At 43.5% G+C, this 15319-nt stretch overlaps 2 protein-coding genes and 1 non-coding gene across 4 annotated transcripts; 2 read left to right on the forward strand and 1 right to left on the reverse strand.

Annotated features, from left to right (window-relative positions):
- The first annotated feature begins 1536 nt into the window (after positions 1-1536).
- Positions 1537-7444, forward strand: rpl5a (ribosomal protein L5a). Of its 2 annotated transcripts, XM_024435251.2 has the most exons (8): positions 1537-1770; positions 3002-3071; positions 4027-4142; positions 4244-4378; positions 4924-5126; positions 5479-5656; positions 5978-6066; positions 6331-7444. In XM_024435251.2, exons 1-8 carry the CDS (start codon positions 1768-1770, stop codon positions 6431-6433), a joined length of 897 nt encoding a protein of 298 aa, XP_024291019.1. In that variant the 5' UTR covers positions 1537-1767; the 3' UTR covers positions 6434-7444. The 2 variants fall into 2 exon arrangements, with proteins under 2 accessions (XP_024291019.1, XP_024291020.1); XM_024435252.2 differs by lacking the exon at positions 3002-3071 and having other exon boundaries at positions 1540-1770.
- Positions 5170-5293, forward strand: LOC112261187. Its single transcript, XR_002955138.1, has one exon. It is a non-coding gene; the product is annotated as a small nucleolar RNA SNORA26 (small nucleolar RNA).
- Positions 6722-14820, reverse strand: dipk1aa (divergent protein kinase domain 1Aa). The gene is made up of 5 exons (XM_024435249.2): positions 14465-14820; positions 10073-10207; positions 9682-9789; positions 9165-9341; positions 6722-8958 (listed from the first exon to the last, which is right to left on the reverse strand). The coding sequence occupies exons 1-5, from the start codon at positions 14516-14518 to the stop codon at positions 8146-8148; spliced, it is 1287 nt and encodes a 428-aa protein (XP_024291017.1). The 5' UTR covers positions 14519-14820; the 3' UTR covers positions 6722-8145.
- Positions 14821-15319: the final 499 nt, after the last annotated feature.

Raw genomic sequence — 15319 nt, forward strand, 5'->3', positions numbered from 1 at the left:
GTGATGGGCCTCAACATCATGTACTAACAGGACAGCACTATAAAGGACAGAACCAAACCAATCAGTTATAAGTATAGAGCGGGTGAGGGCGTACCAGACAACCGTTTTTACGCGGTTCTTCTAGACGGATTTAGAGACCAACAGTTTTTCACATGGTCTGTCCTTTCTCAGGGTTTAGAGACCAACAGTTTTTCACATGGTCTGTCCTTTCTCCGGGTTTAGAGACCAACAGTTTTTCACACGGTCTGTCCTTTCTCAGGGTTTAGAGACCAACAGTTTTTACAACTCCAACCCCTGTATGTTCTTCAGCTTTTTTTTTTTGACTAGCCAAACCAGTTAAGAACACAATCTTATTTACAATGACACAATGGAGACATTATGTAAAAAAAAAAAACTTAAAAAAAAAACCTTACTATCAGCATTAAAAAAAAGCACAAAATAGCAGAACTGGTCAGGAGCCCGTAAAATGGCTGCTATCCACTGCAGCGCCATCTGGTGCGAGGGTACACAAATAAAGAGCTGGTTTCACCAGACACTGTTTGAAATGTTCATGTAGAAGTACAAGGATGCTTTGCTTACTGTGAATTTGCTTTGACTGTAGTTTAAAAGGGTGGTCGTTTTATTTCCTGTGTTGTGTGTATTGTGGCTTTGCCTTCATTATGGTGGAGTTAATAATTGAGAGACCAAAATAGGTTATTCTTGCAAAAGACTCACTTTTTGCAACCTTGCTTGCAGAGGTAGGAGAGACATCAGAGACTGTAATATTCTACCCTCTGCCCAGGCTTTTATCTGGGGGCCGAGGCTAGTAGTCTCCCTAGTCCCCAGGCAGACAGGTTGCTTCCCACATGAACAATGTTCTGTTGCCCTATACAAGCTGCGTTTAGACAAAGAATATATATTATATATATTATATTGACAAGATAGCCAAGTGACTGCTCTAATGGAAATACATGGAAATACATGTTCTCAATGATTGAAGGCAGGAGAGAGCAGGTGGGACCACTCTAGCCAATGAGAGGGCAGATAAACGTGTGAACAACAGGCACAATTAAGTTGTTTTTCTAAAAGTTGCAGGAATGCCCTATAGGAATCCACCTGTATGAGTACATTTGTAACACCCTAAGCATGACAAAACGTGTATTCGATCAAATAAACCTCACGTAATTCGACACTCTCCTAGACCGCCATACAAAATGGGTTTATCTCCCGCGGACAGATTTTGGGCGAAGTAAATCCCCTCCGATTGAGACAGGCTGAATCGGGTTGATTTTGATATTGGTGGGATTCGTTTTGCATGACCCGGTACCCCGGTTGAGCTGAGTTTGCCAATTTTAGACCGTTCCCTTTTGGCCCTTAAGTGAAGGTTTTACTCACCTGGTGCACTGGGAAATGCAAAAATAAACTCCACCATTTCTACTATTATCACATCAGGGCGGGATGATCATGGCCAAGGGCGGTCCATTTAAAACCCATTCATTCCTCCCTCGCCCTGCATACACGTCAGACGCCATGTAAACCTCATCAAATGTGTCCACTTAATTTGATGATTGAGGGAATATGGTGTTTGGAATGCACTAAAGTCTGGGATTTCCCGAGACTACGACGAATAAAATAATATTCACACAATTTTCCTCCCATCCAGTAGGTGGCGTGCTTTACCGTTTCTATTCATAGAAAGCGGTATCCTGTCTGCGACGTCAGCATTTTTGACCAACTCTGCAGCTACTTGGGAAGACTTTCAACTGTGAAGTTGGAAATTTTTCAAAAATGGTCAGTATTTTGTCATCATATGTTGACAATCCTAAACATGTTCCGCGTATACATGTAATATGCATTGTCATGTCGGATAGACGTTTCTTTGGAAATGGATGAGGGTGGATTTGTGCAGCATACTTTCGCCGGTCCGCTGTATGTTAGCTGCAGGCTAGGTTCCAGCGTGGCGATATGGCGCTCAAAGGCCTACCTCAACATTTCCAATTGCACAAAAACCTGTTTGTTGTCGATGTCAGCCTAAATGCTGTGTTTAGATGGTACGAGGTAGACGGCAAACCAGATGTCATTGTTTTCAACAAGAACACGATGGTAATGCCATTAAGCCTGGCGGTGAATTCCGTCAGCCTCCACGGTAAACGGGACTAAAATATTTCAACTTTTGCCTTCGTTTTCTGCCTGATTTGTACTGTGTACTGAAATCACTATAGTAATGCATACAGTTGTGCTAGTTTACTTTTGCCCTCAACCAAAAAAGAAATGGAACAAGAAAAAAGTTTCTGCCGAGGTGCACTTTGAAGATGCTACAACAGTCCACGTGTAGTTTTCCTCTGCAAGGAAAACTTGTTATAATGAATAGAAAGCCAGACTACCCCATAGTAGAATAGTCTATATTTTTACCTAGTGGGCATGTTGTGTTCTCAGAAATATTAATCTAGAGACGCATTCAAGTTATGAGTGCCACAGGGAGGGAAACGTGTATTCATACAAGCAGTCAATGCACAACTATTCGTTATCGTAGTTTTAATGACATGTGTTAAGGTGGGGATCCCCGTTTCTAATATCCACGCGAGCTGTACCATTTTTCAACCCGGAAGTCTTAGCGGCAGCATGTTAAGTACATTATGCGTTGCAATTTGCGGTGACTTCATACCGGAGAGTGGCGCTAAATATATAACGGGTCAATTGTAGACCAACTTGGGGTAAAACGCCACCCTACCTCAGTCATTTTGGAGTGACATAAATTGTGATGAGACGGATTACATTTTTTTTGTTGAGCAAGAGTAGTGGCAACCAGGAAAGTGTTGGGGGGGGGGTGACATTAAGTGGTTTCTGTGAGAAGCTCAGGCATATTATCCTTGGCGGCGTTTGGCCTACATTATATTCATTGTGCTTATGCACTTTATTTGGGGCCCAGACTGCAAAAATGTGTATTACATGTTCGCTGACACGCCAGAACCATTCGCCAGAAGTCTGCAATGGCAGCTGTCTCACCTCTTTCTCTCTACAGGGCTTTGTGAAAGTCGTTAAAAGTAAGGCCTACTTCAAGAGATACCAGGTGAAATTCAGGAGAAGGCGAGGTACATTTTTCTTGATATGTAATGCACATTCACGCACCCTTTTATATATCATATTCTCGCCAACTTCTGGCTGCGATTCAAACTCAAAAGACACACCCTATTTGTCTTTGGTACAAATTATTAGCCACGCAAGGGAAGTTTGCAATGTGAGCCCCTCAGTCCTAGTTTTTAATGGAGTTTGCAAGTGTACAATTATGTACACTTCGGGCCTGAAACACCCCATAATTCAATTTGCGATTGTACATCCGCTAATAAAAGTCTGGCAAAACGTAAAACCACGACACGGAGTCAACATACAAGTAAGTAAAAAACGAGAGTAAATGAGTTAGAAATTGGGCTACTCATGCACAAACATGTTTCGTAAATGTTTTTGTTGGGTTAGTTTTTGGAAATTGTACAAATGAAACATTTTCCATCAGAAGTTTCAGCTAGGCATGCTAACGCTAGTTAGCTAATTCATTTGCTAGCTGTCATACAGTAGGTGTATATTAATAATTATACAGTTTATTAAATTGACTGTAGCGCATATAAAGCGCCCATAAGCTAACGGTAGCTCAAAACACAATCGGCTGGTGACTAATTTCCGGGCAAGGGTGGTCCATTTAAAATTCACTTGCCCCGAGGGGAGAGGGTGTGTCAAGTGTTTGGAATGCAGCCACTGACTGAATAGAATGGAGAATAAACATTTATTTGTATTTTTATGACAAATGCTGGCGTACTAACCAGTTGTGTGAATGTGATAAATTCGCGGCTTCTTGATGACGATTCCAAGATCTCTGAGCAAATTGTAGTTGGTCCTTCATTTGCGGCGGCTGATGTTTTTTTGTTCTTTCAAGACGGGGCAGAGAGAAGCGAGATTAATTAACTACTAGAAGTGCTGAAGATAAACAGTCAAGTGATTGGCTAATTCTGGCATACTAGCCAGCTGTGTGTTTGGTGTGATTGTCTTTGACAGAGGGGAAGACTGACTACTTTGCCCGTAAGCGCCTGGTCATACAAGACAAGAACAAGTACAACACTCCCAAGTACAGGATGATCGTGAGGTTCTCCAACAGAGATATCTGCTGTCAGGTGAGTGCAGTGTGCAAGCTTTTGTCCCAGCCCAGCTCTAAGAATCTTGATAAAGAATTTTTACCACATCCAGACCCTCACCACTTCTATCTCTGTTTCAGATTGCTTATGCCAAGATTGAGGGTGACCAGATTGTCAGTGCCGCCTACTCACATGAACTGCCAAAGTACGGCATCACAGTGGGACTGACAAACTATGCTGCAGCCTACTGCACAGGCCTACTGCTGGCTCGCAGGGTAAGGGATACACACGCCTCACGCTCATACACATAGAGGAATGCATAGCTGCATGCACACACCCGTGGCAATCCCATAGAGATACACATACGTAAGCGTGCACACTCGCGCAAAAATGCTATCGTGTTTTCACGAGGAGGCTGGTTGACGTCGCTGTAATAAAACTGGAATGACTTCATCCTGAGTAAAGTTGTTTGTCAGGGTGTTGTTGGCACCTGTGTAGCCATTCATCTGCACTGGCAAATTAATTGTTGATTTTTTAAAAATTTAAACCTACCACTATATCCTGTACCAGTATCATTATGCTGAAAGGGGAAGACAGATCTGTGTGTACAGTTTTCTGAAGCTTATAATTTTCTCTAATATACTTTTTTTTCACGGTAACCTGTGACGCTGGTATGGGGATATTCTTTACCTGCTTTTACAGTCGTGTGGCCTCCCGTTTATCATTGAATGCAATTAATTTCAGTATAGCAAGCTACTATTCATTTGAGGATATACATTTGCATTTCTCTAATGAAACATCGTTCTCTCTCGCTCCTCAGCTGCTGAACAAGTTTGGTCTGGACCAGGTGTACGAGGGCCAGGTGGAGGTGACTGGAGATGAGTTCAACGTGGAGAGTATAGACGGCCAGCCGGGGGCCTTCACGTGTTTTCTAGACGCCGGGCTCGCCAGGACGTCGACGGGCAACAAAGTGTTCGGAGCACTAAAGGGCGCCGTCGACGGTGGCCTCTCAATTCCTCACAGGTTAGTTGAGTGCAGGTCGAAGCTGAATATGGATCCCCCTTTTTTGCCCATTTAGGACTTGAAATGTTCTATATGACCAACACAGAGGGGTAAAGTATTATAGTTCTCTCATAAACCTGTAGTGAAGGCTGAACACCTCACTGCGGATCCTGTCGGGAGATACAAAATGTGTCCACGTCTCTTCTCTTGCACTTCATCAGGAAAATGTTTGCCCAAAACTAGACTATCAATTCTGCAATAAGACTTTGTCATTTTAAAATGTGATTATGGAAAACGTTTTTTTTATGACTATTCAAAGGCGCTGTACACTAAATCGACCAAAGTAATCGGTGTGGTACCTCTCGCCCCTCAGCACAAAACGTTTCCCAGGCTATGACATGGAGAGCAAAGAGTTCAACGCAGAGATGCATCGCAAACACATCATGGGCATGAACGTGTCAGACTACATGAGCTACCTGATGGAGGAGGATGAAGACACCTACAAGAAACAGTTCTCCCGCTTCATAAAGAATGGAGTCACGCCAGACACAGTAAGGCCGTTTTACACAGCCCACTGAATCAGACTTTAGTGATGGAAAAGCCTGTACTCCAGATCCTGTAATGGAAGAGTATCAGTTGGTTTGGCAACTCCTATTTAAATTTGCTGCTTCTTGATGATGATTCCAAGATCTCTGAGCAAATTGTAGTTGGTCCTTCGTTTGCGACGGCTGATTTTTTTTGTTCTTTCAAGACGGGGCTGAGAGAAGCGAGATGAATGACCAGATAATGCTGAAGGGCTGTTTGTTGGTTTTCTGTGGACCCTGGTCCTGAACTGTTTACCTTACCTCCGCCTGAACAATGTGTTCTTTCAGGTAGAGCAGATGTACAAGAAAGCACACGCCGCCATTAGAGAGAACCCAGTCCACGAAAAGAAACCCAAAAAAGACGTCAAGAAGAAGAGGTGGGTTTGGTACAGTTGCTGGCTTTACACTTGGGAACATTTGCATATTGGGGTAGTGCTTCTTTATGATGATACGAAGTATGCTGAGCAAAATGTAGTTGGTCCTTCATTTGCAACAGCTGATGTCCATTGTCCTTTCAAGACGGGGCTGAGAGAAGCGACTGTATATTGTAGTTCCACTGGTAGCGTCAACATTGAGCTATCGGCCTTTAATCTCATTCGCTGTGCTGATGGTTAATGGGGGTATTGTTTTTTTTGTTGCAGGTGGAACCGCGCCAAACTGTCGTTGGCACAGAGAAAGGACCGCGTTGCCCAGAAAAAGGCCAGCTTTCTACGAGCACAGGAAGCAGAGGCGGCGGATGGTTAGACGGACCACTGGCTTAATAAATGTATTGCAAATGACTTTGTTTCACCGTCACTTTGCTCCCTGCGGAAGCACCGTCCTGGCAGTTTGCGAGAATGGCTTCCTGTATACTGCAGTTTTTATATTTGAGGGAAATTCTGGTGTGATTGAATGAGTTGATTTAGCAGGTTCTCCCACACATTCTGTTTTTAACATCCTTTACGAACCTTTTAGTCTGTGCATATTTCTTTTCATACTCACTGCACAGACAGTCAGGATAATCCACTTTCAACTCGACTGAGACCACAATGGTGAGTGGTATGTGGTTTTTATTGTGCAAAATCATGCTGGTTCAAACTTCAAGGTAAACATACATCTACATTGCAATTCATCCCTCAAAACTGAAGGTCACAGCTGCATTTAACTCCTTCAGAATCCACATCGGACTGGGTTTCCATTTTAAAAGATGTACAGTGCGACCTTGTTTTAAGTTTGAAAGAACGTAGAAACAGCAAGTCAAATGTAGTTCATGTACACTACCTCCTTAAGTGGAAGATAAGTCTGGTGTTTTCAGCATGATCTCTAGCTTGTACAGAATATGGCACTAGTATGCTACATAGTGGAAAACAACAAATGTTTGAGAAATGTACATGGTATGCAAACTGGCATTTATCAGAGGGTGTAGAAGAGACATTATTAGTCCAGTTTTGATGCAGCACTGCTATATGCCAATACAAATCAAGTGAGGAAGGGTGGTGAAACATCCAGCAAAGTGGATGACTCCATGGGATGCGTCCCAGTATCTTACCTCCTGAAGTATACACTCATTCCACTACTTCCCATGAATCAGTCAAGGTATGGACTAACTGGTAATACTGGTCATTTCAAATCATGGCAGGAAAGATTATTGGGACAAAGCCATAGGCTTATATACACTTTCCTCAGATATATTGGTCACATTGTCTTCATGTAATGTGCAAGTGTAGTTCATACTATCGCTTCAAAATGTTTCATAAACAGCAAATATCTACAGTTTCCCAGCATCCTGAATATGAATTGTGGTAGTCCATTCTTCCAACGACTCATGCCTAGATTACATCGGATCAAGCTTTAACCGACACCCGCATGCATAGCTAATGTTTTGATGGTGTCTGAGGTGGAGCTGTCAAATTGGTGAGCGGCTGCTTTCAATTGTCATGAAGTTCAGAACGAGAAAGTGTAGGCTATATAGAAAATCATTCATCCGTCTAATCGAGGTGTAGACTACATCTGAAAGTGTTTGAAGTTGTACGTTGTAATTTATCTCCAGCACCACAACATCAAAATGTGAAAATGGCACATTTGTTACTTAATTTAAAAAAGGTAGGCAATGTCTACTTATAATTGGTTAAAATTGCACAAAGCACACTGATGTCACTGGAAACAATTTTCTTCCTCTGTTTTACTACAAAACAAAGTTGTGAAAAAAGCTTTCTAAAAGGTAGTTCCACCGCAATTTCCTTTCAAATAGGTATGCCAGGAGCCGCTTGTGGATTTGACAGCTCTAATGCAGTTACACCGCCAAAACAACTGCTATGCAGCATAAAAACAGGTGGTAGATAAAACAATATAGTACATCTTGAATGAACAATCCACCAAAGTGGTTGAGTTTTTAGAAATAATTTCCCCAAAGGCTCCTCTAACCAAGCCACTGTGCCAGTAGCAGACTTGTCAATTACGTCTTAATTCTTTGAGCATCATGAGTCTTTAGTATGAGAGATCTGTCTCCACAGCAGAGCTTTGAGGTTGTTCAGGATGAGCGAGTGTTCCATGTCCATCTGGCCCGCTGAGCCCCTGAGGGCCATGCAGGCATACAGCTGCCTCTCTAGCTCCTCCCTCAGCTCTGACGGTGTTCCCCTCAGGAGGTAGTCCCTCAGAGCCCTGCATGCCTTGGCCAGGTTGGGCTGGGTCACCTCCTCCCTGCATCGTTTCTGAACCACGTCGCACGACGTCCGGCAGTCCACCCCAAACAAGCAGTCGTCGTCCTTCTCGCAGTGCAGCGCGCGCATGGTTCGCCTGAACGCGTCCTCAGAGACGATGGCCCGCGGGTCGGTGAGGCGGAGGTCGTGGCGGTCCGTGTAGCCGAAGTGGCCGGCGCTCAGGTCGCACATGAGGAAGCTGCCGTAGTTGCCATGGAAGATATCCTCCACCAGCTCTAGGAGACCCATGGAGATCTTGGCTTTGCGGGGCCACGAGGGGGTGAACCACTGGTCCATGCTGCGTCGGGCCCCACTGGGGACCCAGGCCTCCAGGGGCCAGGGGAGGCTGACACCGTAAAGGGGGCCATAGGGTACCCTCTCTGTCACGTACAGGTCTCCACAGAAGCCCATCAGACGAGGGGTGTGGCCCCGTTCCTGGAGGAGCAGGCCCAGCAGCACCTCGTCCAATTGGAGAAGAGCCCAGGCCGAACGGGCCTCTGGGAGCGAGACGTGGCCGTCCTTGTTGCCGTCGGCGACGCTGAGTATTTGGGTCACCAGGCTGGCCAGATTAGCTTGCTCGCCCAGTTTTGACTGGAGATGGGAGAGAAAGTGGGAGGAAGGACAGAGGTTTAGCTGGTATCCTCTATAAACTATGCAGATTTCTGGTAAAAATGTTGGTGCAATAAATAACCAAAGCATCAAAGGACTTCGATGGAGACAAAAACTCATGTCAAAACGGTATGCTGATTATTTGCGACAGCATCTGCTGAAGTCAAAAGCGGCAATAGTTCCAAGACCTTGAGGTGATTGAAGACCATCTCGCGGAACTTCTCCACAGACGTTCCGCGGGTGGGTTTGTCGAAGACTGCAGCCTCTCTCCGGGGCTCCGGCTCCTCTCCCAGCTCATAGTGCAGCACCTCCCCCACCTGGCAGCGGATCACCCCGTCCACGTCACCCCAGCCACCTGTGTACACCTGAGAGCCCCAGGCAAGAGGGACAACCAGAGAGTGGCATTACATTATTTATACATCTACAGTCGATAAGAAGAACTGATGGTACTGGATTATTATCCCGAACTGACGGTGCATGGAAATACTGTAGTGAACTTCTACTGAAGACACCACGCCCTTCAATAAAACCATTGGCCACATACAGAAACTTGCTGAAGCGCCTTCTTGAGTCAACATTAGGGCTGTAGGTCCGGGTCCTAGGAGGATGCACTGATCTAAAGTTGGTTTTTACTGATCCTGGACCTGTACTTGGTACAGACCAAGACAACAGCTCAGAGGTAGGGTGCACGGTCTGTTACCACACCTGGTTGTTGGGGCTGGTGGAGAGGCACCTGCCCAGGTAGAGGGTGTCTTTGTCACAAAGGCTGCTGCAGGCCGAGCCGTCAATGATGCCTCTCCTGTATTTGTCGCACTGGGGGAGCAGTGGACATGGGTCAGTGTTAGTCTCTCTCTCCATTGCCTTTACTCTACAACAGTACACCAGATTTTACAAAGTGAGATCTATAGAGGGCGGACCACTTGTGACGATGGGTGAGATGCTATGAGATTGCTGCCCCCACACAGTGTTGTCATACCAATCTGTCTCCACTGCCTGTTCAAAACACTCCTCCTGTCTATCAATAAATACAGCAAAATATGTAAAAGACAACAAAAACGAAGTGGATCATGGATATGACCGATGTGTCCGTACTCACTATGGCGTTCTTGCACTCATGTCCTCTGCACAGCTCGGTGTAGTTGGAATACTGGACATAGATCACCCAGCCCCCGACAAACACCGTCAGCCAGGTGAGGAACAGGTATTTCACCCGCACAAAGGAGATGCGAGCCTACAGGGGTCAAACAGAGCAAACCGGGTTAGTTGGTTACTTTATTCTTCGCCTTCCCTTTAAAAATGCATAAGCATGCACCAATGCATCAATGAGTAGAGCATTAAGTGCACAATGTTTAACCACCATGTTCAATCTACCACATCGTGTTGTAAAATAGTGTGCCGAGTCCCCCCCGCCCTACACAGTAAAGCATCACTCCATCTAATTCTAAAGTGCAGTTGTCAGTAAGCGTTCGATTTTCACTGTATCTGAAACGGCGGCATTTTCATTAATGGCATGAGGTGAGGTATTCAGTTAGGATTCTGGACTTTTAACGGTACACATTCACATGCATCTACAAACAAATGGAGAGAGAGAGAACAAACCCCTATTGTGCCGTGAGAGTCATAAATGAGGCCAGCCTGGTCAATGGCGGTATACTAATTAGCGCTTCCTAATCAACACCATCATGTGACCATCAACAGACAACCAGCGGTACTGTAGTTTCCACGGTGACAGTGGGGTTCACATAATCAAGCTATTGATCGCAACCACAGTGGTCCAACAATGACCCGTTGAGACTAAACAAGAGTTCTGGGGTTAAGTGTTGGTTTGGTCTTAATGTAACAAGACTCCAGACATGGTTCTAAATCAATTGAGTTACAGACGTAGGCTATAGGCTGTGTCACAGGCCTCATATCACATGACAAGATAACGAACGGCCCGTGTGCAGTCAGATGCTTACGTTCCAATGTCCACACTAGCATACTACCTAGAATAGAATGCATGCCTAATCAGAGATAGATGCCAGGGATCAGAGATTGACTTCCCTGCCAATAAATTGCATCATACTGTGTGGATATTAAAACAGAATCAGAGTATGTCTGGGAGGTAAACTGTGACCAATAAGATACTTGTGAGGGGAAAGGGACAAATCACCTTTGATTTTCTCTAAGTGTTTCTAATCAGGACTCTATGATCAAGCCTGGAGCTTAGAGAGCGGTGTTGTTTTGGGATGAGAAGAATAAACTTGAACCATGAGGGAGTTATGGCTTAAAGGGGTTAGAGAGAGAGGGGCCTCCAGAGGTAGGACCAAGTCACTGTTGGTTGAGTCACAAGCCAGGCCTCATTCTACAGTGAGCAGTAAAGTATTGTTCTAACAGCAACATCTCTTCAGGAGGATGTAATGTTAGAGAACGTTCGGATTGAAATGTTGTGTAAAACAGATAGGATTGCCTGTCAGAAAGAACAAACAAAATCATATGGAGCATTTAATCATGTCTGCTCTACTTGTTCTAGTTCTATCTGCAATGTTCATAGCATTTCACATCACTGAATACTGCAAAACATGGGAACAGAATACAGTTAGAGATGGGGGGGGGAGAATCGAAACAGTTACATATTGGGATATTATTTTGACAATATATCGTTTTGACAATATTGGAATATTATTTTTGCACTAGTTGCCTGTATGTTTGCACCAAATGCCAGTATTTTCCCTTCTTAGCTAGTTCTCCATTTTCTTTTTTAAAAAAGGGAGCCAATTAGTTTTCAGAACTTTTATTTCCATGACTAATCAAAACTTGTTTTCTCAGGCTCTCTTGTTTCTTTGTAGTAGTCATATGGTGAGCAATATGTTTGGAACATTGAATCGCAATAAAATCACAGTACTGAATCGCAACACATATAGAATCGTGAGAATTGCAATACATATCCTATCAGCACCAAAGTATGGTTATAATATCGTATCATGAGGTCCCTGGCAATTCCAAGCCCTAAATACTGTGCTATTGAATGCCCTCAACATACTGCAAAAGAAAGTCCTCTAAAATGTATTCTGTGGTTTGAATAAGTTACATATTATAGAAGTCTTACATATTTAACAAAAACTTTGGACTCCCATGTGGCGCAGCAGTCTAAGGCACTGCATCTCAGTGCTAGAAGCGTCACTACAGACACCCTGGTTCAATTCCAGGCTGTATCACAACCGGCTGTGATTGGGAGTCCCATAGGGTGGCGCACAATTGGCCCAGCGTCATCTGGGTTTGGCGGGTAGTCATTGTAAATAAGAATTTGTTCTTAACCGACTTGCCTAGTTAAATAGAGGTTAAATTAAAACAAATTAGAATAATAAGCAAAGCAAGCATGTCAGACATTGAGAGCAATGTCAACATTACCATAGTGATGGATTGGGAACCATAGTAATAGGCTGTGCATCACTGGCCAGAGTGAACAAGCAACTCTCTCACATCCAAGCTAAATATTATTTTTTACATTCTATCCAACCCAAAACAGACAGACGCACGTGTTCTGCACATTAGTGCATATGGTCCGTCTCACCCTCTTCCCACTAAGCCTCTTATGGTATAGGGCTAGGTTCCCCCATACATACATATATTTTTTAAAAATCATTGTTGGACATAAAAGAATAAAAACACCAGGAAATCAGCTCCAAGTGATTTAATTTTGGAAATCTGTACAAGTATTCCAACGCATAAATAATAGAGAGACGTGATAGTAATTTCAAACCTTGCTTACAATTGTATACTATGTTTTAGACCGATATTATATCCATTTTGGCTTCTACGTTCCGGCTCCCCGACCATCTGCGTAAGAAAAAGGCTGAATCTACACTAAACAAAAATGTAAACTGAAATAAAAGATCCCATAAATGTTCCATACGCACAAAAAGCTAATTTCTCTCAAAATGTTCCACAAATTTGTTTACATCCCTGTTAGTGAGAATTTCTCCTTTGTCAAGATAATCTATCCACCTGACAGGTGTGGCATATCAAGAAGCTGATTAACAGCATGATCATTACACAGGTTAACCTTGTGCTGGGGACAATAAAAGGTCACTCTAAAATGTGCAGTTTTGTCACAACAATACCACAGATGTCTCAAGTTTTAAGGGTGTGTGCAATTGGCATGCTAACTAGGAATGTCCACCAGAGAATTTAATGTTACTTTCTCTGCCACGTTGTTTTAGAGAAATTGGCAGTATGTCAAACTGGCCTCACAACCGCAGACCACGTGTATGGCGTTGTGAGGGTCAGCGGTTTGCCCCAAGGTGACGCTGGGGTTATGGTATTGGCAGGCATAAGCTACGGACAACGAACACAATTGAATTGTATCGATGGCAATTTCAATGCACAGAGATACCGTGAAGAGATCCTGAGGTCCATTACCATGCCATTCATCCAACGCCATCACCTCATGTTTTAGCATGATAATGCCCCATGTCGCAAGGATCTGTACACAATTCCTGGAAGCTGAAAATGTCCCAGTTCTTCCATGGCCTACATACTCACCAGACATGACACCCATTGAGGATGTTTGGGATGCTATGGATCGACGTGTACGACAGCGTGTTCCAGTTCACGCCAATATCCAGCAACTTCGCACAGCCATTCAAGAGTGGGACAACATTCCCCAGGCCACAATCAACAGCCTAATCAACTCTATGCGAAGGAGATGTGTCGCGCTGCATGAGGCAAATGGTCACACCAGATACGGACTAGTTTTCTTTTTCACGCCCCTACCTATTTTCTAAGGCATCCGTGACCAACAGATGCATTACTTTATTCCCATTCATGTCAAATCGGTAGATTAGGGCCTAATGAATGTATTTCAATTGACTGATTTCCTTCTATGAACTGTAACTCAGCAAAATATTTTAAACTGTTGCATGTTGCGTTTGTATTTTTGTTCAGTTTTGTTGATGATCCCTGGATGATTTCCCCCCCAATACTCTTGGTTCAGCCTTATTATCCAGCACAGCAGATCATTCCTGCCGCGGCACTGGATAAACAAACTGTTGCAGCTGCAGAATCACATATTCCACTGGTGGCCTCGGGCAAAGACAAAGGTGGTAGCACAAATGAATTTGAGTACATTCAATAAGAGAGTGTATTAAGCTATATGCAATAAAGTGTAGCCTAGTCCCATAACATAATAATAGGCCTAATTTATTTCTGTCAGTTCTTAGGGTTAGGCAGACTATTTCTCCAAACCAAATTGACGCACCTCATGGTAGCGTCAACAATTTCAGCATGCAAGAATATGCATCGCAGCCAAATATTTTCTACCTCCATGAACTGCTGGTGTAGGCTACTGTTAAATGAAAATTTTAGTCCCGTCAAAATTGTAAGTCTGCACGACAAAATGCATACACTAGTTACAACAATCAATGACAGGAACCACACGGTCAATATTATTGACTGCAAGCTCTGTCAATATAAAATGTGTAAAACGCGTTAGAATAGCACTGTTTACCTGGAAAAAGAATGATTTCTTTATCCAGGCCCGTGGAAACAGACCTCTCGCCATCACAAAAATAGACCATCTCAATACGTGGAACTGCGAAAGAGAATCCAAATAAATGGAGTGAAGCTGGAGCTCATGAAGAGACTGTCCGTGTTCGTAGGCTACACAATTTTCAGTTTCCAATGCGTTCGAAGCGCATTCTAGATTTCACAAAATATATTCTAACACCGAACATCTCCCGGTACCCAATTATTCTTAGTTCTCCATTTGTGTAGAACCAAAGACCGGCTCCTTTACGCAGTTCACGGGTCTGGCAGCGCTGCTATCTAGCTCGTGCAGCTGACCAGTATTCTGCCAGCAGCACAACGGATGACGTTACGCTCATATGATCATGAGAAAACCTTCAAAATAAAACCACACATTTCAAAATATTGCAATGTGGATAAGTCATTCAAAAGATATTGCATTTTAATCAATGGCCAGCAAGGAAAGGTAATTAGCAATTTATGAAAACAAATACAAAATATGGTTTAAAAAAAAACATTTTTAACCAACAATGAAAAAACCCTATCGTTGACACTGGTATGTTGAGAATATTGGGCTGCAGAGAGAACTTTTCTACCGTTCTCAGCTAAGGGGTGGAAAATACTCAGTAGGGTCTCAAATATGTGTAGTTTTTGGAGGGAGGACTGTGCCATACATATCCTGTAATAGCCTGTACATGGGATACATATTGGCTTGTAGAGAGAACTTTTCTAAATTTTGCAGACTCAAACCGAGTAATTCCAATAACATGCATTTGTGTATTTCTTTAAATACAGTCTACACAACAGCTTTCAACATATGAGTATGTGTGTGTGTGTA

The sequence above is a fragment of the Oncorhynchus tshawytscha genome, linkage group LG10 (assembly GCF_018296145.1).
Source record: "Oncorhynchus tshawytscha isolate Ot180627B linkage group LG10, Otsh_v2.0, whole genome shotgun sequence".
Taxonomy (NCBI): domain Eukaryota; kingdom Metazoa; phylum Chordata; class Actinopteri; order Salmoniformes; family Salmonidae; genus Oncorhynchus; species Oncorhynchus tshawytscha.

Coding starts and splice junctions, on each gene's coding strand:
- rpl5a (XM_024435251.2), top strand. Junction 3,072..4,026: donor GAAATTCAGGAGAAGGCGAG/GTACATTTTTCT, acceptor TGTCTTTGACAG/AGGGGAAGACTGACTACTTT. Junction 4,379..4,923: donor GCCTACTGCTGGCTCGCAGG/GTAAGGGATACA, acceptor CTCGCTCCTCAG/CTGCTGAACAAGTTTGGTCT.
- dipk1aa (XM_024435249.2), bottom strand. CDS start 14,518: ATGGCGAGAGGTCTGTTTCCACGGGCCTGGATAAAGAAATCATTCTTT. Junction 10,208..14,464: donor AGAAATCATTCTTTTTCCAG/GTAAACAGTGCT, acceptor TGACCCCTGTAG/GCTCGCATCTCCTTTGTGCG. Junction 8,959..9,164: donor TGGTCTTCAATCACCTCAAG/GTCTTGGAACTA, acceptor TCCCATCTCCAG/TCAAAACTGGGCGAGCAAGC.